Here is a 22,109-nt window from a genome sequence, read left to right as displayed (position 1 = left end):
TGAGATTGTTTTCCAAGAGTGATGAAGATACACGATGGCAGGTAAGAAGAGCAAAGCCGCTGCTCCCTCTGATATTCTTCTTGGCAGCAGTGCTCTGCTTAAAGCCTTGGATATTTAGCTGTATTTTAAGCTGTGCATGAAGGTTTCAAAGGTGACAAAAGTTCCTGACTTCACGTCCTGTGACAGATGCTGTTTGTTTTGTCTTTAAATAATTTTTAATAGTGTTGCTTTAGGATTGACCCATGTCAGACATAGATTGTAGATAGGTTCCTGGTAGGAATTCAAATTACTGTAGTGTAATTTGAATTTGTAAGGTGTTGGTCATTTTTTGTATCGGAGATTGCAGCTTGCTGCTCTGCCTGGTTTATGATTCTATTGCACATACGGCACTTTGTAGTTACTGCCAGAGGTAATAGTTCTTTACTGCCAGCTCTTGTGTCGTCTTCATTAAATTTTGATGCTCTCCAGCTCTGCTGGGAATCTCTTTCCAGGCTGTGGTTCTGGGCTGTTGTAAGTTAAAATAGTATATGTTTTGCATTACTGTACAAGAACTATTACTGGCCCAGATATGTGCTTGAACATGGTCCAGTAACAGCTCATTGGACCCACGCTTACTGCAAGCTAAAAGCTCTGTCTGATACTCGATCTTCTTACCAGAAATAGTATCTGAATGTTACAGAGTGTAAAGGCCTGTACTGTGTTACCAAACTGAACAAGGTATGTCAAAATCCGCCCTTTGAAATATGAAACAGTTTTGTAATTCCTAATTTGAAGAAAACAGGAAGAAAGCAGGCCTACAGGAAATTGTGGCTTCTGAAAAGAACATATGTCTAATATATTAATATAAGATTAATTATTATGTTAATATTTCAACTTGCTGACTCTTTTCGCTGCAAGTTTAGTAGAAATGAAAATACTGATCTGAAGTAGTTTCCCTGGGAACTTGAGACTCCTTACCACGTACTTGGATGCACAGGTGGGATTCAGGAACTGAAGGAAATGTTTAACTGGAGAGAACATATTTAAAAGGGCTAGCGCAAGGGCAAGATACATTAAAGTGGTATAGGATGCACCCATACGAGTTCTCTGTTTGCAGATTATTTGTTTCTGTGCATTACTGGTAGCCAGGGGGATGTATGTCACTGATACACTATTTTCCAAAAATACCCCCCTTTTTATGGACAATATCAGAGAAACCAGTGAAGAGGAAGATGGATTGCATTATATGGAGCAGTTAAGAACTATTGATTTGTTGTGATTCTCTTACCATTGTGATTTGACTTCTTGTCTCATCACATCGATGTGGTAGAACTGGAACAATTGTGGGTGGGATAAGGACTCCTGCAAGAGTATAAATGCGACCATTTTTTGCAACAATATCTGTTTCTTCCATTTCTTCTCCACTCACCAAGACTTGCCCCTATGAAGCAATAAATTATTATTAATAATAAATTTTTCATAGCTTTTCAGTTTCTGATAATTTCAATAATTTCTAGTCATACTTTTTAATGGCTATCTATTTTTTATTACACTTGTTTTATGCAAGAAACATGCATATGTTGCACATTTTCTTGGATATTGGTCTGCAACAGCGGTACCTAAAGCTTTCCTCTTAATCTGCACTCTTAGCCTGTGGTACTGGTGACTAAAGGACTGGCCAAAATGGGAAGACTACTGATGACTTCAGGCACTGATTTCAATGAGCATAAGCATGCTTTGGTCCTCTCTGACAAAGGGGGGGGAAAAGTGAGAGAGAATCTGTGATCTATCCAAATTCACAGGAGAAAAAAGAAAAATTATCTTTCTGCATCTACTTATGCAACTGCTCTGCCTTTACAAAAAGTTTTCATAGATGCATCTCTTCTCTAGAATGCGTATTTTAGCCAAATATGAACAAAGAACAGAAGAGAATTCAACACATCTGATAAGTTTGGCTTAGGAAAAGTACTGACAAATTAACACCTTTAAAAAAATGTTCCCTAGGTTCATCAGGATCAGAGACTATAATATTAAAGGGAATGAAAGAATCATAGAATCATTAAGGCTGGAAAAGACCTCTAAGAACTTTTTAAATTAACCAAAATATGTAACAGAATGAGTTAAAATATTTTAAATAGATTTTTTTTCTTTTAAACTAGGCAAAGCATAAATAAGGATCATTCCTGGACTGGGACTAATCATAAGAAAAAAGAAACTGCAGGCTGTCCTTATATACCATTTGCTGTGCATCCTTTATAATACTAATTTCTAACAGTAGGTGGGAATGGCAAGTTGAAAATGTATGCCTCATTATAGCAAGAAATTCCTCTGCTAATGTCCCCCCTCCTCCCTTTTTTTATTCCCCCTGCATGCAAACAGTTGCAGAGATCAGAGTGCGCTGTTCATGGGTGAAAGCTGCCTTTGACTTACAGTGCTGGTCCTGTTAAAGTAAATGAACTGCTTCGCCATGCTTCTGATGCGCTCTATTGAGACAAGGCTGGCAACCTCTAGCTGAAATGAGTATAAATTGATTGAAAGAAATGTAGTATCATTATTCTTTTCAAATCCAGATGGATTTCACAAGAAAGACCACCTTTCTCTTTATGGTGAGCGAATGACCCTATTGGCTTTTCTCTAGCTACGTGGGCAGCCTCGCGTTGACTAACCTGCTTGTCTAATGAAGTTAGAGTGATTAAACTTTGAGTGAGCTTGCTGGTTGCTGCATCTGAAGAGGTTGTTGCTCAAAAGAATATTAATTTTTCTCCTAATTATAGCAACCACTTTAAGTAAAGTTATCATCTCTCCCTAAAAATAGCCCTGTTTTCATCCTTAGACCATTGTGGAAGCGGCAGTGCTGATACCCTGTGAAGGGACATGTAGATCTCATGCCTCTGCTCCCTGTGATCCCGCTCTGTGCTGCGAATGACCTCCACCTTGGACACTGCAAGTGGGTCCTTTTGCTAAGGATATGAGCACATCCTTCCTTCCCCGCAGCAAGGGCTGGGGTGAGAATGAACTTCAGTCTCCTCTAGCCTTTGTTACCGGTGGTGTTGCTGGGCTCTGCTCTTTGTTTCCAGCAGAAAAAGGAGGGAAAAACAGAGGGCTGGCTTAGAGGATGACAAAACCACCTCTATCTGATAAACAGAAGACTAATCTTGGCAGAATAGGCTCAGAGAGAGCTTGATTTTGATAGCAACAAGTACTTTTCCTGCTACCCGTTCCTGCAGCCCTGCCAAGCTAATGGAACCTCCTGACAGCGGTTCTTGCTCCACGGTAGGCTAAGGTAACAGGTCGCAGGTTCAGGATAACTATATATATGTATATATTTATTTACCCCATCCCACCCCTTTGGGCTAAGTCCCCATCATCAATTAGTGACACTGAGCTGAAAGGTTTGTGTTCTCTGTCAGTGACCTTTATGTGACTACCCTTAATAAAGGCAGAGGCATAACTGTCCTTTGCAGCCTTGCTGTGCAGTACTGAGTGGAGATAGCGCTTGGAAAACCTCTGTCTTCAGAGTGGCAAAGGGTTTGAAAATGCTCTTACGCTCCAGGTCAGTAAAGCAGCCATGCTTACCTCAGTATTGGAGACAATGTGGTATCGGACCAGCTCCAGCAACTTCCACGAACCCTGCCAAAGCAGAAGAGAGGCTGGTTTAGACCAAAATGAGTCCCACAAACCCAACCTGACCTGCGAGAGGACATGGGGATGAGAACGGTGACAGCGGCTGGTGCACCAGAAACCTCTGGGTCAATGGTGGTGGTCAGCTTGTGGCATGCACCCTTGATGCTCCATGCCCTCAACCCTACATCACCTTTTAATTCAGCACAGGCCTTTCACAACTTGCGTGGGTGTTGGCAAAGACAGGAGGCGTCCAGGTGACACGATGCCACTATCCACCTTTTGGGACCCCACCAGCAGTGTCTCCCAGCCAATGGGGCCCTTGTGGCACCTGCTCCCCCTTGACTGTTCCCACCAAGGGTGACACCTTCCAGGAGAGCATTTGAGGCTTTGCCCTGTGGCTGTATGGGCTGTACTGTCTGGTCAAGAGCAGGGGCGTGGCAGCTTGGCGTGGGGGATTGTCATTGCTTTATACGACGGGAGACCCCGAAATCCTGTTCCTGTCTAGATGTCCTCTTGATCTTTGGTAGAGATGGCTTAGGCCTTAATCACAGCAGCAAGATGATGAACAATATCTACATATATATCTGTATCTACTCTCTGAGAAAGATTTGCAGTCTAGAAAGACTATACCTCTGCAGAAAGCAGGTAATCCAGAGCCTCAGTTTTCATATTACTCAAAGCCTCATTACTTGGAATAAAGACAGTGTAAGGCCTGTTGTCCTGCTGTAAATCCATTCCCAGGCCAGTTCTCTGTTTTGATTTAAAAGTAAAAGTGAAATTACATATTAATATTGAAGAACATCTGAAAAATAGCTTTATGGAATTGCTTTTCTGGATCCTTACCTCTATCAAAGATGTAAATTGGCTATATCTTCCATTATCTTGAAGTACTGACATTATGGTTTCCTGAAATATGATGAAAGTAAGATTTATTTTAGTTGGGAACACAGAATAAAAACAAATATAAGACACTTTTTGAATTACTGTATGAGTCTCAGTTATTACAGATTGAATACATTTGGGTTTCCTGATTGCTTGGGTGGTTGGTGGTGTCTGGAAATGGCTGAGATGGTAACACTCTTGTCCTGGTGCTATCGTGGTTTAGAGTTTGTCATTGTCCTGAAATACTGTGTAGTCACAGAAGATACAAACAGTGTGTGTAAGGAGACTGTTATTATCTCTTCATTCTCAATAAGAAAGGCTAGATAAATAAAACATTTGCAAAAACACACATAAAGAAGCGAACTCTCAAGGAAGTATGCTAAGCATGACACCCAAAGCATCCAAAAATATCAGTTTTTATAATAATAGCCTTTGAGGGGAGGGATTGTTGCTTTGAATACAAGTCTTGCCTGATATCTGTCCAGATGTCCCTCTTTTCAGTATGTTGTTCTGGAATTCAGTGAGATGCACTGGTTGTGACTGCCAATTTCCAAGGAACCACTCAAATGCATTGAGTACACCTAAATCCTCCATGGACCAGCTTGGCAGAAGAGCGAATGTCTGCTTTAGAAACTGTGTCATTACCTTTCTCTTTGAATGTTGCGTCTCTGAATTGATGCACAGTGGCTCAGTAGAGTTTGTCTAGCTGCTATCAGTCATCCTCCTTTGTATTCAATTAATGTGAAACTATTTTAAAAGGAAGTCTGACATTGGATGTATATAGCTAACGGCTCACCTCTTTGCTGCTTTCAAAAGTTGGCTCCACGTTGTCCATGGCCTTGTCAATAATGTGCAAAATCCCATTGGAAGCAATAATATTTCCCTGCAAAAGTTTTCCTTTCCTCCTTCCTCCTTGAATTCTAATTCTCAATTGATTATCCTGAAAGAAGCCAGGCAATGAATGGTGAGCTCTTTATTATGAAATGACAACAGAGTGAGTATGCATGATGAATAACACTCCCTTCCATTGCCAGCACCTGGGCCATTTAAACCTGGGGAGGCTAAAGGGTTGCTTCCAATGCTTATCAAGGAAATGGAAAAAATTCCATTGACTTTGGATCAGGACCATGTTATTTTGTTCCAGGACAACAAGGTTCAGAAGAGAAGCAGGGACAGGCCCTGTGGGTAAAGCAGTGTGCCTAAAAGGGTTCTGATGACTGCTAGTAATAAAAGTCTGCCAGGAAATGATTTAAAATGTGATTGTACTGAAAGGGTCAACTCCTGTAATCTTGAGGGACTACAATCCATTTCCTTATATTATATGTATATTTAAAACAACAAAATGTTGCTGATGATGCACTGTACTGAAGCCTGCAGGAAACTAACAGGACTCAGACAGCAATGATATTTTCCTGTTACGAATGGAGTGTGTACTCATTAAAGAAATAAAATAGATCTCTCTTCTCAGATGCCACTGATCTAAAGAATATGAGAAATATATGATTTTAGCCTTCACATATGCTCAAGTTGTTAACAGACATTTAACGGACCAGGAGCAATAATTCTGTATTATAACATCTGATATATCAACTGTAGAGAGCAATTCTTTTAAACTGTGGGATCAGACTGGCCTGATGTTTTCTGACATCAAATAAGCTGGGCTAGTAATGAATGTTACTCCATGTTTTTAATGATAAATTGCCATGTGCATTTTATTTATGTTGAAGACTTCTGTTTTCTGCATCATTCAAAGGATGCTGGTGCTCAGTGGGAGGTGGGTTCTGCAGTGCAGTTGGTGCTTGCTCTGTGTGAGCAGTACGCACACGTTTCCAGCATAAGCTCTGGGCTTTTCCCTCCTCATGTCCCCTCTCACTTTACCTAGGCTCTCTTAACGACCTGCCCCAGCTCTGTTGGTCATGCCTGCAGATTTAAGATGACTTTAATTTTAGCAAACATTTTTAGAGCGGTCTGCATGAGATCACAATGTCACTCAGCAGTGATGCAACTCTAATTTTTGTTTTCACTGATTTTAGTGGGAACTTTGATGCTGGTGAGGTTTCAGGTTTCACTTGAACTCCTTGTGATGCATGGCCACAGCTGTGGTATGTTATAATCCAGCAGCTATCTGCAACCTGACATCTTGCTGCAGAAACCCTTTTCATACTCCTTGTTGAGTGAACAGTGTAGTATTCTTGCTGAGGTAGCCTGAAAGGCCACTTACCTTTTCTCCCTTTGATATCTCTCCTGACTTGCCGGTCAAAGTATATATTACATTGGTATTATTCAAGCTGCTGGTATTCAGCTGACCAGCAATTACATGGAGTTTCACGAAGTGCTGTGCTTTCTGTTTATTACTCAGAAGATCCTTTATCTAGAAGAACAGAAGGACAGAGATTTATTTCAATGCAGGCTTCATCTAAAAAAAAAAAAAAAAAAAAAATCTCATGGTGAATGTTTTTTTTCACCCCAGCTGTTACATTCTGAAATTATATGTTTTCTTCTGAAGTGAGGTGACAGTGTCTGAACCAAGTGGAGGCCTCCCTTGGTTTCAGTTCAGGTCAGATGAATGTTGCTGCATGAGCAGTATCTGCCTTCAGAGTTGTCCTGACTTCAGTGGAAGGTGGTATATGCTGATCACTTACATATCAGGCTTCTTTTTTAATCTAAATCCATTATTTTTTTTATCATCCTTGTGTAAAAGGTGACCTGTGGGCCTCACTGCTGAAAATTCAGATCTTAATTCAGCCCCTGTCTCAATCAGGCAAAAAAACCTTGAGCATAGCCATGTAAGACAATCCAAAACTTACTTGAAGCTTCACTGTGTTCTACTCTGACTTGTCAAGTTATTCTGCTTTTCTTTCAAGTAGGAAATAGAGAGTCTCTGGCCCCTAGACTTAAATGTATCCAGAAGTGTACTAGAGGAAAAAGTTCTTCTGAATCTGCTGAATCAAAACACTTTTAACACAAATGAGTTTTCTGAAGGCGCTAAATCCCCCCACCCAATGTAAAACCCTTTCTCTTGTTTACTTACATTAGTACCTTTAAGCCCCTTGTTTGTTGGTACAAGCACGGTAAATGGTCCAAGAGTACTCAGCGGCCATTCGTAGACATTTTCTTATAAGAAGAGGGGGGAAAAAAAAGTTTAAATGTCTAGTGAAACGCTCATTGGAGGAAGGGACTGTGTACTCTGTGCGAGGTATGCAAGGGCAGAATAAGCAAGAATATGATCTGTGAATATTAAATGTTAATTTAAGATTCTAAAGTCTGAGTTGTTAAGAGATGAGAGGCAGACAGGGTGTGAAATCCAGGTGCTGCTGCATATTTGACACAGGATGAGGCAAAACATTCAGAATGCTTCTGGTAGCCTGAATTCCATGGCATGCAGGCCAGGGTGATGGACATGAAACCGGCATTTTGTTGGAGATGTGTCTTTACAGGAAGACAGCATTCTGCTTTAAATCAATTCAGTCTTCATGGATAACCTACTGGTAGTGCAAATACCAGCAAACACATAGCTGATAATAAAAGCTGATGTACTGAAAGTTAATTAAAGTTCATTTGCTACCCAGATGGTATTTCTGTTTCCAAGACAGCAGTATGAGACCACTGATTCTGCAGCTGAAGGTATTAAATATTTCTAACATTCAGCTTTTTTTCCAGAGATTTAAAATCAGAACTGTAAAAACCTTTACAGTTGTTGTAGGTATGTTGTGCCACTGAATAGATCTCAAAATTAATATGCTGTTTTACAGAACAACATGGACTATTCTGCTGTATATTCTTAGCTTTTGAAAGATATTAGTGACGTGAATGTAGTGTAAGATAACTGTGTGTGGTTAATGTATCTTTGTAGTTTCTGGCTAGTGAATCAAATGTCACATTTGTGTCCAAAACTTAACCAAAGAACATAAAATCTGGATTGTTGTTAACAAAGGGGGTGGCACTCGGCATGTTGGGCACTTTTCAGACACATAAGGAGAAATGCACAGAGAAACTGCAACTGAACTCTCCTTGCTGAGACAATGGATTTTGGTCTGCGGTGTTGAATGTGAATGTCACTGCCAGGTTTTGTCCTTTGCCAGCTATGAGGGACTCTTATTCTGTTTTAGTCAGGAATTCAGGATCTTTATTTTAATTGCTGGGCTCAGTGAAAAGGACTGAGGAAATTATTTTAAATGGGAGGAAATTTTTCATATTTACATATTTAACTCAAAGATCCAGCTCTATTCTAGCAGTGTTTGTTCCTGGCTGCAATTTGTGGCCATGCAAAGATTATGAAGATGGTTATGCTGTTCTCTTCACAAGGTGATGGCAATAACTGCAAAAGGCTAGAAGCTGTGAGCCCTGACAGGAGCTCCATCTCACCTCTGCAGACCATTTGGAAATGTGGAGACCCCTCAGCTATGGCTGAGGTGCTCTGGTGTGGGGTCCTGAGGGTGATGGAGACCATGGGTAGGATCAGTCCCTTCCCTTGCCTCTGTCCTCTTTCCTGGTGAAAGCAATGCTACTGTTGATGGAAAGAGACACCCAGCTGGGAATCTTGATGTTTTTGGTGGACTTCTGTGCATCGTTACAGATCAAATCTCAATTATCCAAGTCAATGGGGACAAGGAGGGAGAAGTGGGATGATCCTACTCATTCCACTATGGCACAAAACCTACTGCTGATACCAAATGGTGTGTGACGGGTTATGGGAATGTGTTTAGCAATTCTGCTTGGGAATTCCTGCAGGTTGCATGGCATGCTGAGCAAAGGCACCTAAAGGTGGTCAGGAGGAGTCTGCGGTCAGTAGCGTGCGTGCCATGTCATGCTGTTAGCATCACCTTCCTGCAGTGGGGGGTGGTGGGGGAAGACAGGGCAAAATCAACCCACCTAGCAGAAGATGGCTGCTTTTGTGTGTGGTCACTTACCCATGAGTGATAAAGCAGATGTCAGCTTGCCTTGCCACCGCCCTCCCACTTCTGCGTTCAGGTCTCGGAGGCGCTCCATGACATTTCCGTAGCACACAAACCCGTTCCCCACGGAGTTGCCCTGGCATGTACACCTGTGAAGGGATCGTCATTTTAGCTGGGCGCTGATGCCCTGTGGTGTCATCGAGGCTCTTGCCAAATCTGCACTGTTACTCATTGCTCCTGTAAAGGCACTTTCAGGAAGCACCAATGCATTTTAGTTTAATCTTTGCTTCTGCATGCTGTGACGTACGTCAGTGGTGGCTGCTTGCCTGATGTGGTGTCCTTCCGTCAACTGGGCCAGGAGGCAGCAGTGTCTGTCTTGCAGGACCTCTTTGAATGGGGGCTACGCAACGCCCCAGCTGCAGTGCAGCCTCTGGGCCCCAAATGTTGTGGTTGCTGAAGCCCAGAAAGCTGCTGAGCCTACCTGCCTGTGAGCAAAGGAGGCCTATGGCATAAATGTGTGGGGTGCCACCCTTGCAGGAGGGAGGCAGTTGTGTGAAGCCCCCACTTGCTACGTGGGACTCAGCAGGATTAATACTAGTTGTGTATGAAGGGGGTGATGGCAGCTCATAAATCCTTGCGACCTGGCAGAAAAAGGCAGACAGGGATGTCAGTGCTTTCAAAAAAGGAAAGTGGTTGGTTGTTACACTGCCCTTTAAGTAACACAACCACTTTGGGCAATGATTCTGGTACTGTAACATCTTTTTTTCTGAAGCTGCTGAAGCATGAAATCTCATGCTTTTTCAGGTGTATAATTCATGCTTCTGCTGTCTCTGCACTGGAAATAGAATCTCATCTGTAACACGCTGGCTGTGCCCTGGGGACTCCAGCCTGCGAGAGGTGTCGGTGATGTACAGCTGACCCAGTCCTACATATGTCCAAAGCAGGCTCAGGTTGTGGTGCCCATGAGAGTGACAGGCAAGGCCTCAAGGCGGGCTCAGCATCCTCATTGTCTTGGGATGGGTTGCATATGAAGTAGCATGCTGCAGCCAAGACAAAATCCAAAGGAAATTTATGGAAGAACAAACTCAAGCGTCAGTCTGACATCCTCTGTCCTATAAGGGAGGGAACACACCTTATGAAAACTGAATTGTATGGCCATGAAAGACCTTAGTGTCATGAGAGAGGTGGGGAAGAAATTGTTGGTTGTTAGCATGATTGACAAGTGCTTGCTATTAGGGGCTGACAGGTACAAATGGTTGTGAGTTTGAAAGAGCAACTACAACTTGTGTGTGCCTTGACCTTGTGTCAACTTGACTATTCACCAGGAGAGTGGTTAGTACTTTCTAAAAAATCTGTACTTTTTAAGCCTGCCTCAATGTGAGGGGCCATGGATGCCTGCTGGTTTTGCCAATCTCAGGTCTTTCTCTTGCAGTTTTCAGAAAATCAGCCCTGGCTTGGCTGCTCCTGAGAGACCAGCTGGTGGTGTCAGCTCAGTCATTTACTCATCTTCAGTGCTAAAATTAAAGCAGGCTCCTGTCAGCATGTAGTGCGCCCAGAAAGAAACTCTAACTATATTTAGGAAGCTAAACAACTATATGGTATGTGTTGCCAAACATTGGCTTTTAAGAGTGCCTTTCCTAATTAAGTCTCCAACATGTTCAGTATTCATATAAACCCTATCCATAATGATTCATCTCTCTGGATATTTTTCCTAAAGACACTGTTAGAGAAGGAACATTACTCTACGCAAGCAAAAGATGTTCTTTATATAACTAATGACCTAATCGTTTGCATGCACTGGTTGTTAGAAACACACGAGCCACTCGCACCCCACAGTCGTATCAACCTGATGCCAAATCATTCTGTTTCCCATGTATCGTCTGTACTGTAGCTGTTGCCCTGATGACAGCAATCTTATTTGAAAATCCTCACCGTCCCTGCAGTCTGGGGGGCTGCATAGAGACTTAGAGGGGCTCTGGGATTTTAGCCAAGAGGCTCAAGCTTTGATTCCTTCTGGTTCTGGGTAAAAATAGGAGCCTAAAGGCATCTTAAATTTTTAGGATACGATTCTAGTGGTGAGCCTTCTTCATTTTAAGGGGATCTCTTGGGCAGAGGGTGTGACTGTGGAGTCTGGATGAAGGGTTTGGGGCTTGGAGGAAGGAGCAGCTCCTCCTTGGGGCTTGACCCCTTTCTTCTGATAGGGTAAATATTGTTGTATTGATGTACATAGTTTTTCCCTTCACTTGTTTTGAACTACATGTTTTCCCTTCACTTCTGAGCAGAGAAGGGAAAACCTTAGGCTTCAAAGGAGCAGAGGAACAGTTTAGTAGAAAAAAAGAAGCTACCCTTGAAATATTGCATAAATTAGATCAAGGTTTCAAAATAAATCTCTCTTTTTCAGCAAATGGTTATACAAGGAGCAGGTTAAATATAGCAATTTGTTTGGCTATCTAAAGAGGAACAGCTTTACAGCAAACCATGCTGGACTATTTAAACTTAGTTTTTTGACATTTGCATGATATGCTGCATGGACAGTATAGGCAGGACTGAAAAAGACGGGAACTGTCACTACTTCAACTTACTCAGGAGGAGGAAGAGAATTGTACCTCTTCGGAAAAGGGAACCTCAGCTTTCTGTCTCCATTTTACCTGAAACTTGTATAACAGAGTTTTGGTTTATGAAGCTACTAATTTCTAACACTGAAGATAGAGTCAGAGTAACAATAAGAAATTAAAAAAGAAAATAGTTGAGTTTAGCTGAGGGGAAGCCAGTTTTCTTGGAAACCAGAGGGGTTATGGTTTAATATGCAGTGTAATTCTGCACCAGTGGAAGCTTTGTAGCTCCTGGGCAATGCTGAACATGATTACCGTGCTGAAGCAACGCCACGGAAAGTGTCAGCCCTCACCCAAGAAAGATCTAGATGGGAACAGAAAACAGTGACAATCTTGATTTTCCATGAGGTTGCTGTGCTATGGTCACAAAATAAATGTTTGTCTTTTCTACATCTTTGTCCGTATAAAAGATTTATTCTTCCACAAATCATTTGATTCAGGAGAAAGTAGAAATGACTCTGTATGGGGGACGCTAACAGCACAACTGCATCTTTAATAAAAACAAAACAAAAACCAAAAGCAAGAAAGCAACACAGGTTTGTGGTCCCTGTTACAGCTTTGTGTTTTAGAAGTAAAAAAAAACCCACCAAAACAAGCCCTCCCAAATACATTTAAAATCTGGGATGCAGCCAAAATACGGTAAGTGTCTGTCACTTATCAGCAACAATTTACTGTGCCCATATTTACCAATCAATGTTTTTCTTTGCAAAGTTCCTGTTTCATAAATGTGTTTTCTTTAGTTGGAAACTATTCAGTATAGTTTCAACTTTTTGCCAAATAGATAGTTTTAGTTTGATTTGAATATCACTTCATTCTTCTGTATTTGTTTTTGCCATTAAAGGTCATTGAATGAACAATGTGCAAAGCATTTGGATTGCTTCTTTCCCTCCCCCAAGTCATAAATTTTTAATTTTCCCATTCTAAAATTCTCAAAACTTACTCGGTTGTTGAAAATTGAGGTGCAATGGTGAAACAGTGACAAATTAGGAAAGAAAGGTCCTGATTTGTGATGTGGAATTTTATTTTAAATTTTCAACTCATGTTGTGCAGTATAGTAGTATAGCATACCAAGTAGAGTATAAGTATATACTAAATGCAGTTTGAGTAGCGTAGTGTGCTCTAGAAATGAACTAGGAGATATTCTAGATAAACTTGTGTCCTGTTTTCAGTTGGGATAGAGTTGTTTTTTCTTCCTTATGGCTGGTATAGTGCTGTGTTTTGGATTTGGTATGAGAATAACGTTGGTAACACAGTGATGTTTTTGGTTGTGGCTAGGTAGTTGTAGTGCTTACCCTAAGTCAAGGGCTTTTCAGCTCCCCATGCTCTCCCAGTGGGGAGGCGCACAAGAAGCTGGGAGGGGGCACAGCCGGCACAGCTGACCCAGGCTGGCCGAAGACACGCTCCCTACCATGTAACGGCATGCCCAGTGTTTAAACTGGAGCTGGCCGTGGGGTGAGAGTCACTGCTCGGGGACGGGCTATCGATCACCAGCTGGTGAGCAATTGTTGCATTGTGCATTGCTTGTTTTTGTAGATTCCTTTATCAGTAATTTTAGTATTAATGTTATCATTGTTGTTTCCTCTTCTTTTGCTGTCCTCTTAAATCTGATTGTCTCCCCCATCCCACCCTGGGGCAGGCGGGGTGGGTCAGTGGCTGCATGGTGCTTAGTTGCTAAACCACGACAACTTGTTTGAAATGCACAATAGCTTACACAAGAGTGGTGTTGATGTTACACTGTAAGAGAAAGCTGCATGATGAAGCAGGAACTGGCAATAAGAATAGTCTCCAGAATGAACGCTTTCTGTCTATAGATCTATGCGATAAATAATTTGTTCCTAATTTACAACTAATGGCCTGTCTTGTCTTTCATATTCAAACTCTCAGCTCCTCAGAACTAACATTTCAGGGACACCTCTTTAAACCCAGTACTAGCTATCATTGGGCTATAGAAACCTGTAATCCAAATTCTTTGGTTTAAGGTAGTTTTGTTAAGTTTAGTGTTAAAACTTACTTTCCTCCTAAGACCTGTGTAGCAAATTTTTGTACAGGAAAACAAACTCTGCCAGAGGTTTTGCAGTTTCCCACATGCCCGACTCAAGGCTTTGAGGAATCTGCCGAGGTTGCTTTCACAGCATGGGGGTCAGATTCCCTAGTTGTATCTGTATTAGTATACTAAAAAGAGCTAGGGCTCCAGTGCTGTCCTATGATAATTAATGCTGATTAATTTTTAGCATGCTGCCTGGCATGTTTCTGGCCCACACGAAGTAGCATTTTTCCAGGCAGTGCCCAGGCACAGTTGAAGGGATAGCGTGTGCCAGGAACTGCTGCCAAGAGGCAGTTACTCTCTTTTGGAAGAAGAAGAGACTTTAGCTGTGAGCCAGACCATGCTGCTTGCCCTGAGGAACAGAAGAGAGGTCTTGGTCCTTTTTATTTACTTGTGTAGAAATGACCTCTGAGTGCTATAAAAATAAAACTTAATAGGTATTAGCAATTGGAATGATGAAATCAAACACTATGCTAATTGGTTGACCCTAACCCCATTAAATCTTGTAATTTGTCCTTGATAAAGAAACATTAATGGTAACTTCAGGAGGTGTTCATCCATTGGATTTGTTTTAGCAGCCTGTTTACTAAGAGGAGGAGGGAGAAACTGAGTGAAAGATTTAATGAGCAAAAAGACTCACGTAATTTGTCCTGGTGCACCCATTGAGCATTTAGCTTTTTTGTGGCAGGTGTTGTTCGTTTCACAGATGTCTGTCATGCTGCATCCTTTCCCAGGTACGAAGTTTGTATAATGCTCCTTGCATTCACAGTGGGACTAAATCAGAAGGATGACAGAGGGGATAGAGAAATTAGACATGCAGAAATTGTGGATTTCAGCATACTTTCTGGAACTGGGGTTTAAAGACAGTGAGCTTCCAAAAGCCTTAGTTAATCACTTGGTGAGTTCAGATGCAAGTATAAAGTTTATCCATATCTATACAACTCCCTTCAAGGTTTTATCCACTCCAGAAAACTACTGACTCTCAGATAAATTTCCTTCCAATAAAGCTGTTTCGATTCACTTCTGTGATCAGAGAACATTTAAAGTCAATGTGGGTAGGTCAAATTTTTTACGACTGTTCCCACAGCCCTCTGCCTCCCAAAATGTGTGCCAAAGTATACTATTAATGAACAAGGTGTATCAGCACAATTGGTGTTGTCGTACACACCAGCCTGTGTGTGCCAGCCTCATGCAGCTCACTGAGACACCCCTGAGCGAAACAACTTATATGACTGTGAACTGCAGAACAACCCTGGATGACCGAGTCCCTCTTTGGATCTTCAGGGTGTCCAGGGAAAACGGACATGGTCTTCTGAAGTCTCACTTTCTTTGTGGCAGGAGTTTTACAAATGGAAATCTGAGCAAGTTCCTAACAGCATGAATAATATGCAGCCATTTTACAGTGTCTTTCATCAGTCCTCAAAGATTCAGATTACCTCTTTCCTAAATATACTAATTTTAGGCATTTATCTGTGGTACCTGCGTAAGGACCCTACTGGTCCTACAAGCCCCTGCAGTCAGAGAGGCAAAAGCTTCATTTCAATGCCTCCATTTTGGGGAGGCAAATCTGAGCCACAATATTCTAGGAAAATCAACACTATTGCCATTTCCATTTTCAGAGGGGGAAACATGACATACCTACATTGAGAAGGGAGGTAAAGGGACTCACTCCTCATCAACATCAGGGTTTAAGCCACAGCTAGGAGTAGAGTTTGGTCTCCCTACGGCCTGTTCCCATACCTTCATGGCATCTTTTTGGAGAGACAGCATTATTTCTTCTTAGGCAGTTGACATAGGAAACGTCTAGGACAGCCATTCAACACTAACCTTTCCTGGACCATCATATATACAAATGGTGGACTCTGCAGGGCAATTCCCATATGTTGCTTGGCAAGGGTCTACGGGTAAGCAGACTTGACCGTCCCCTCTGTAACCTTCTTGACAGGTACATTTGTGCTGATTTGGTCCGAGGTAAATGCAGTTGGCATTAGGATCGCAGACCTTTTTGGCACACGGGTTGATAGCTTGTGAAAAAAGAAGTGAAGTAAATGAATTATTACCTGCAGTTCTCAATTTGAAGACAAGGATCTGCCAGAGCACCTCCATGCCAAACAAAGCCTGAGTAGACTAAACTTCTCATAACAGCCAAGTCCAAAGTATCGTGGCGGCATGAAGACGGAAGGGAGGAATGTGTTTATACTAACGTAGCAACCAACTGTTTGCTTTTGAACAGAAATGATCTCTTAACTTGGCAGATTGAGTTATAAACAGATTAAAACATGTAATGTGCTCATTAAAATATCACAACTATTTCCCTTTTCTCTGGTGGATTTTAACCAGAGGAAGGTCAGGTAGGTGATATGAGGTCTGTACAAGCTTTAAGCACGTGTTAGATCAGTTGGAAAATATTTCTCAATACAATAGGCCTTTGCTGTTTTCTTTCCGGTAATTAAACAATATAATGTCACCTGTTCAGCTGTATGGAAAACTGGCCAGCAAGTACATTAGTCGTGTCTTCCACACTGCTGCAGTTTCAGGACTGGACTGGAAGTTCACTAGTTATTTCTATGAGCCCTTTTTTCAAGGCAATGGCATTGTTTGTCCTCTTTCATAGTCCAGCAGTGCTTGGAGAGCATCTTCTCACACCTTTGAGTCCAGTTTAAGATCTGGTCAAGCACAATGTTTCCCCTCTCCTCCTTCCTTTCTTCCCCCTCAACTGGGACTGACAGAGTTGGCAATGGTCAACTTCACTCTTTCAAGCATTGTCATCTGTTCCAGTGTGAAATCATGCACATACACACATTCACATGCTCAAATCAACCATAAGCAATGCCACCTCCAAGCTGAGCCTGGGGCAGCCACTGCTGTCCTCACATATGTGCTTAGCTGAGCTGGAGCTGCTTGTTCTCTGCTTCCCAGACAGTCAAATGTAAAAGACACTGGCTTAAGCCACAGGTGACCCCAGTAATTAAAGGCACCAGGACAGAGGAGCAACATCCACGCAGGCTGCTTCAATGCAAAACCTACTAGTATCTTCCTTCTCTGCTGGTTTCTGCAATTTCTTTATCTCTTGTTCGTCTATGCTGCCTACTAGAAGAAACTCACATTCTCTGAAGAGTGACTTTCTCATGTCTTGCTCTTGGAAGCTGTTCAAGCCTACTTGGAGAGGACTACACCATAGTTAGGACCAAGAGGGTTGAATTATATAATGTAAATATTCCCGGAGAGGATAAGAACTATTGTATTTCTGGCATGATCCAAGCCAACATTTAGTAAACAGTGCTTCCAGAATCAGATACAAACATTTTCTTCATTGCAATTGGTCTAGAAGGAAGAACTGGTGCTGTAAGGCATAATGTAAGCAAAGACTCTTGTAATACAGTTAAATTGAGCATTCAATGGCAAGTTGAGAAGTGTATAAAGACAACTTTAAGGTAGACTTTTACCTCTATCCGAGATGCTGTCACCTTTGTTTCATAAAAAATAGGAAAGGTAAAATGAGCTTGTCTGTAGTTTATGCTTAGTGATGAAGCTGAGCTGCCACATGATGGCTATTCAATAAATAGAAGCCCTTGGTTGCTGTTGCTGATTTTTATGGAAGCAAACTATGACGTTGAACTTTAGCAAGTACAGTGACATAATAGGAGTGGATTTGTAAGCATTTATGACACAGCTTCCACACTACATGTTTCAAGGGGGTTTACTAGCTTCAGTCTGGTTGCATAGACTGAAGCTTGCTAGCAGTTGGGCTGATGTGCTTCTGGAGCACATTTTAGGGTTTAGTTTCATCCAGAAGGATTCTAGTTTGTGTCCCTGAGACTGCTTTGGGGTATGAGCCCAAGAAAATTAAGTCAAGACAATGGTGAGATTTGCTTCAAAAGTGCACTCAATATATGAGCTATAATCCCAACAATGTTGTACCCAAAGAACTCAGTGGACATGAAAATTACTCACGTTCACATTGTGTACCGTCCCCGTGGTAGTTTGGCAGACATGTGCATTGCAGTTGTCTTCCATCCTCACCTGAGGCAGTGCATCTGGAGTTTGCAGGGCACTGCAAGGCCTCACATTCCGCTATTGCTGATGGACAGAGGGTGACAGGTTAAGCTGTGTCTGCATGCTGTGCCAGGAGATCTTGCATCCTGCAGTATAACAGTTCAAAGTGTGCCTATCTAGGGACCGTCGATCCCATTGCTGTCATCGTTATTCTGGTGATTGATAATGGTGATGACGGTTACGGGAGTGCACACACAGGGTTTGAGGTTTGGTTTGGCTGCTTTAGAGTGACTAACCTGAGATGAATTGTATGTTTGTCCTCGCCAATTCTGACTGTATCAGAGCTGTTGTGAATATATCTTATAAAGAAAGTGATCTACTTACGCTGATCACAGCTGAGCCCTTTGTACCCAGACATGCAAGTGCATCTTCCATCACCTGTAATTCCACTGTTGCATACTCCATGAACGCAGTCACAAACTATAGGGAGACATGGATTGGCTTTACTGAATAATAATGGTGTTTGGAAAGACATTGTTAGTGGTTCCCCATAGCAAATAGTGTCCTGGCCAACAACTGTTAAATATTACAAAGTGTGATTTTTCAAAACCAAGCTTTGACCTGAGTTCCTGAATTTATAGGCTTCCATTAATGAGAAGATCAATACTCACAGTTGCATGCATCAGTAAATAACGTACTGATTTTTGCAGGCTGCTAATAGCCTGAGGGCCTGAAAATCTTCATGACACACGCTATAAACACCAAACTGACTAGTTACTAATAACATAAAACTTCTAAAATTTGACATACAGTCTTGAGCCAAAATTGAATATAACGGGTAACATAGGCCATTTTTATAACTGTTAAAAAATTGCTCATTTTTGCTTCAATTCTGTTTACCTCTCAAACACCTCCAGAAGAGATGAGTTTTGTGACTCCCACCCCTTGCCACCCCCAAATTTCTTTAGTTAAAAGGGTAACTAATCACTGTGTAGGTCTCAGGATTTTTTCTGGTTCCTGTTCCTATATTCTGCTATTTCTGGTTATAAACCTTGTGACAATATATGCACAAGACTCAGTATTTAGAGTCCAGGCAACTATGAGACCCCTTTATAAATGTTTTTTTAAGCTTTATGTACACTTAAAAAGCTTAATAGTTATAACTGTTTCAATTATGGTAATGATGCTTTTTAAAAAGGCCCTGTACAGTCACACCTGGAAAAGCCTCTGAGATATACAGAGTTGTATGGGTGACTTCATGTTTAAGCTGCAGTGATGTAGTGTATCCTCTTCCCTTCACAAACATATCCTGTGTTCATACAAATAATCTACACTAATTAATTAGTAATATTCTACCTATGTTAGTAGTCCTAATATAAAAACCAGGAATGTCTAAGGTACGGCTGAAAAGCAGTTAGTCACAAACGCACAGTATTTATAAGTGCTTAGAAAACTTGGAGGAGCTCAAATATCTGAAAGCTAAAGTGTAAAATGTTGCTTAAGTTAATATGCAGTTGAATCCTCCAGTAGCTTACTTGAAAATAATTACATTTATGATATCAAATTCATTCCAGTACCCTATTTTCAAGAAAATCTTGTCTCAGTTACAATTCTGTGTATCAATACTGGCATCCAGTGGACAGCTGGTGGAAAAAGGGCCTTTTAGTCAGCAGTGATGTAAGATTAGTGTAGAAAGGCCAACAAAGATTGTTTGAAGCGAGGTCATTTGTGACTCTTTTTAGAAGTAACTTTATGTAGATCTTGGGGCAACAAAAAGAGTTTTACTTAAAGATAAACAACTATTACCACTTAAGAAAGAGACATTTCTTAATATTTTTATAGGTAGTTTTCTGATGTGTCTGTTTAATGCTCAGCAGGGGTCAGGAAGGTAAATAAAATACTAGAAATTATTAAGAAAAAGGCAAAACTGGAAAATATTATACAAATATATACACTTGTGATACCTATACATTTTAAATAGTGCACATAGGTCTGATCCCTCTCTCAATGTCCCACTTCTCTTAGTAGAAGTATGGCCAGCCAATGGAATAATCTACCAGCCGAAAACCAAAACTAAACCAAATTAATCCTTTTGCACACTTTTGACTAAATAATGGAGCTCCTTGGCACGGAATATTGTGGAGAGCAAAAGCAGAATTGGACTCAGAGGTGAGCTAGATAATTTATGGAGGATGGATCCAGCACGAGCCTTTAAACATTACAATGTGTATGCACTCTCTGGCTGCTTGTACTCTTTTCCTAGATATGAACTATTGGCATCCAATATGGGATACTAGATTAGAAGGACTTTTGGCCTGATTCAGAATGGCCTTTTTTGAGTCAGATATGCTGATTTCAATACCATATGAGTATTTCATGCCTTAATACAGATGTTCCAGTTTGTAGATGTATTGAAAAACCATATCAAAACACTGTAAGCCACTATAAATTATGCATTTGATAAGTTCCCACCCAATATTTTAAGTACCATAACAACCTCCTGTATTTAGATCAAATAAATGCAAGTCCATAATTTAGGGTGAAAAGTGGATAACATGATGACTAACAGGGATGCATACCTACAGGAACACACAAATGATTCTAATCCCTAATTTATTTCACTGTTGGCTAGAATGAAGATATTCAAGATAAGATTAAGATATTTTTGTAGCATTACACTAAGTGTTATCTGTACAGTCCTGAGCTGAATCCAGCCCCATTGTGAATGAGGAATTGACTAGCTGACTATTTTCTTTGCTTATTGTGTTCCCTGAAGCAGGCTGCAGCTCTTGATACAACCATTAGACTCCCCTACCCATTTCGCTGTGATTTCTTAGTGTCTCAATACAGCTTTCAATCGCCTTCTTTCTCCCACTTCGATGAAGAAAGGTCAAACTTACCTGATGTACAGTGAGGACCAAACAAATTATCTTCAGCACATTTTTCACAGGCTGTCCCACCAAATCCTTTCTGTGAATTACAGAATGGAAATCAAAACTTAAGTCTCTCATCTATCTCTATACAGAAAGATACGCTTAGCAGCCTGAAAACAGTACCTTTAGTTGCCAAAAGAAAATAACATGAAAGGTTCAATAAGCAAATCAGAGATGACTACTGCAATCTAGAAAACATTGTCGTGAATGTTTTTCAAACATTCAAGCATTGAATGATTTTTATTTCCTCTCTCTTTTTTTAGTTTTAATTTTTTAGCTCTTACACTTCATGTTATATTGTATGTTCTGACTATTTCTCACTCTGTCTTTTTTTTGCATGTCCCCAAAAAATGTGCTTTTGATGTAATGGAAAGATTAACCAGTAGAGGGGGGAGGTAGAAAAGATTTGTTTGAGTTATTTTTTAAAAAAATCTTTTTTGCTGAAGTTATAAAGCACTGCACATCGCACTCTCAGCAAAAGTATTGAGAGTAGAGTCCTAAGTGTAAATCCTTTCTAGTTAGGGCAAATAGTCATAAATAATAGCACACTTTAAAAAACAGAGGAACTCAAGCCACCTGTTTCAGGAAGACAAGATGGAAGAGCAATTTAATAATTTCATCTGAACATGGTCAAGTCTGTAGAAATAATAGTGTGAAGATTAGCGTGAACCACGCAAAAAATTAACTCCAAGCAGAGCATCTCTGCTGTTTCTGAAATACTTTCCTTTAATGTATTTACACAAGGTAATATGCATTATTCCTTAGCAGAGGTTACATGCTTTTGTTATATTTTTTCATTAAAAAGAAAGGACGTACCTGACAAGTACATGTTCCGTTCCCACTTATACCCTGGGAGCAGTGTCCTCTCCTGTTGCATGGTGATGCCGCTCCTCCCGGACAGGCTAGAAATGACAAGGGTTAAACCATCAGTCAGCTCGCCTCTGACCCTTATGCTCCCCTTGCGTGTTAGGGGTGACAACCTCGGAGGCTGAAGGGTTTTGGGCTGGGTGGGGACTTCAGGTGACTGCTGCTATTTTGCAGCTGCCTGAATCTCTTCACTAGAATCTCAGCTTCAGCAGAGACCATTACCCTCTCAAGTCTGGGATCTTAAGCTACTGACGACAGCCAAAGGATTGCACAAAAC

At 41.1% G+C, this 22,109-nt stretch overlaps 1 protein-coding gene across 1 annotated transcript in view; it reads right to left on the bottom strand.

Annotated features, from left to right (window-relative positions):
* Positions 1 to 22,109, bottom strand: part of STAB2 (stabilin 2) — an 87,866-nt gene that overhangs the window by 53,799 nt on the left and 11,958 nt on the right. Inside the window, exons 4-18 of the mRNA XM_010291694.1 lie at positions 21,782 to 21,867; positions 20,933 to 21,002; positions 18,417 to 18,512; positions 17,991 to 18,116; positions 15,864 to 16,060; positions 14,677 to 14,810; positions 9,396 to 9,529; positions 7,517 to 7,599; positions 6,707 to 6,856; positions 5,282 to 5,425; positions 4,447 to 4,509; positions 4,234 to 4,353; positions 3,556 to 3,609; positions 2,410 to 2,490; positions 1,268 to 1,420 (exon numbers count right to left, since the gene is read on the bottom strand). Of these exons, the coding sequence (XP_010289996.1) occupies positions 1,268 to 1,420; positions 2,410 to 2,490; positions 3,556 to 3,609; positions 4,234 to 4,353; positions 4,447 to 4,509; positions 5,282 to 5,425; positions 6,707 to 6,856; positions 7,517 to 7,599; positions 9,396 to 9,529; positions 14,677 to 14,810; positions 15,864 to 16,060; positions 17,991 to 18,116; positions 18,417 to 18,512; positions 20,933 to 21,002; positions 21,782 to 21,867 (1,691 nt within the window). The remainder of the gene's footprint in view (positions 1 to 1,267; positions 1,421 to 2,409; positions 2,491 to 3,555; positions 3,610 to 4,233; positions 4,354 to 4,446; positions 4,510 to 5,281; positions 5,426 to 6,706; positions 6,857 to 7,516; positions 7,600 to 9,395; positions 9,530 to 14,676; positions 14,811 to 15,863; positions 16,061 to 17,990; positions 18,117 to 18,416; positions 18,513 to 20,932; positions 21,003 to 21,781; positions 21,868 to 22,109) is intronic.

The sequence above is a fragment of the Phaethon lepturus genome, unplaced genomic scaffold, assembly GCF_000687285.1.
Source record: "Phaethon lepturus isolate BGI_N335 unplaced genomic scaffold, ASM68728v1 scaffold2410, whole genome shotgun sequence".
Classification (NCBI taxonomy): domain Eukaryota; kingdom Metazoa; phylum Chordata; class Aves; order Phaethontiformes; family Phaethontidae; genus Phaethon; species Phaethon lepturus.
The sequence above is the reverse complement of the archived record's forward strand: the minus strand, read 5'-3'. Positions and strand labels throughout refer to the sequence as shown.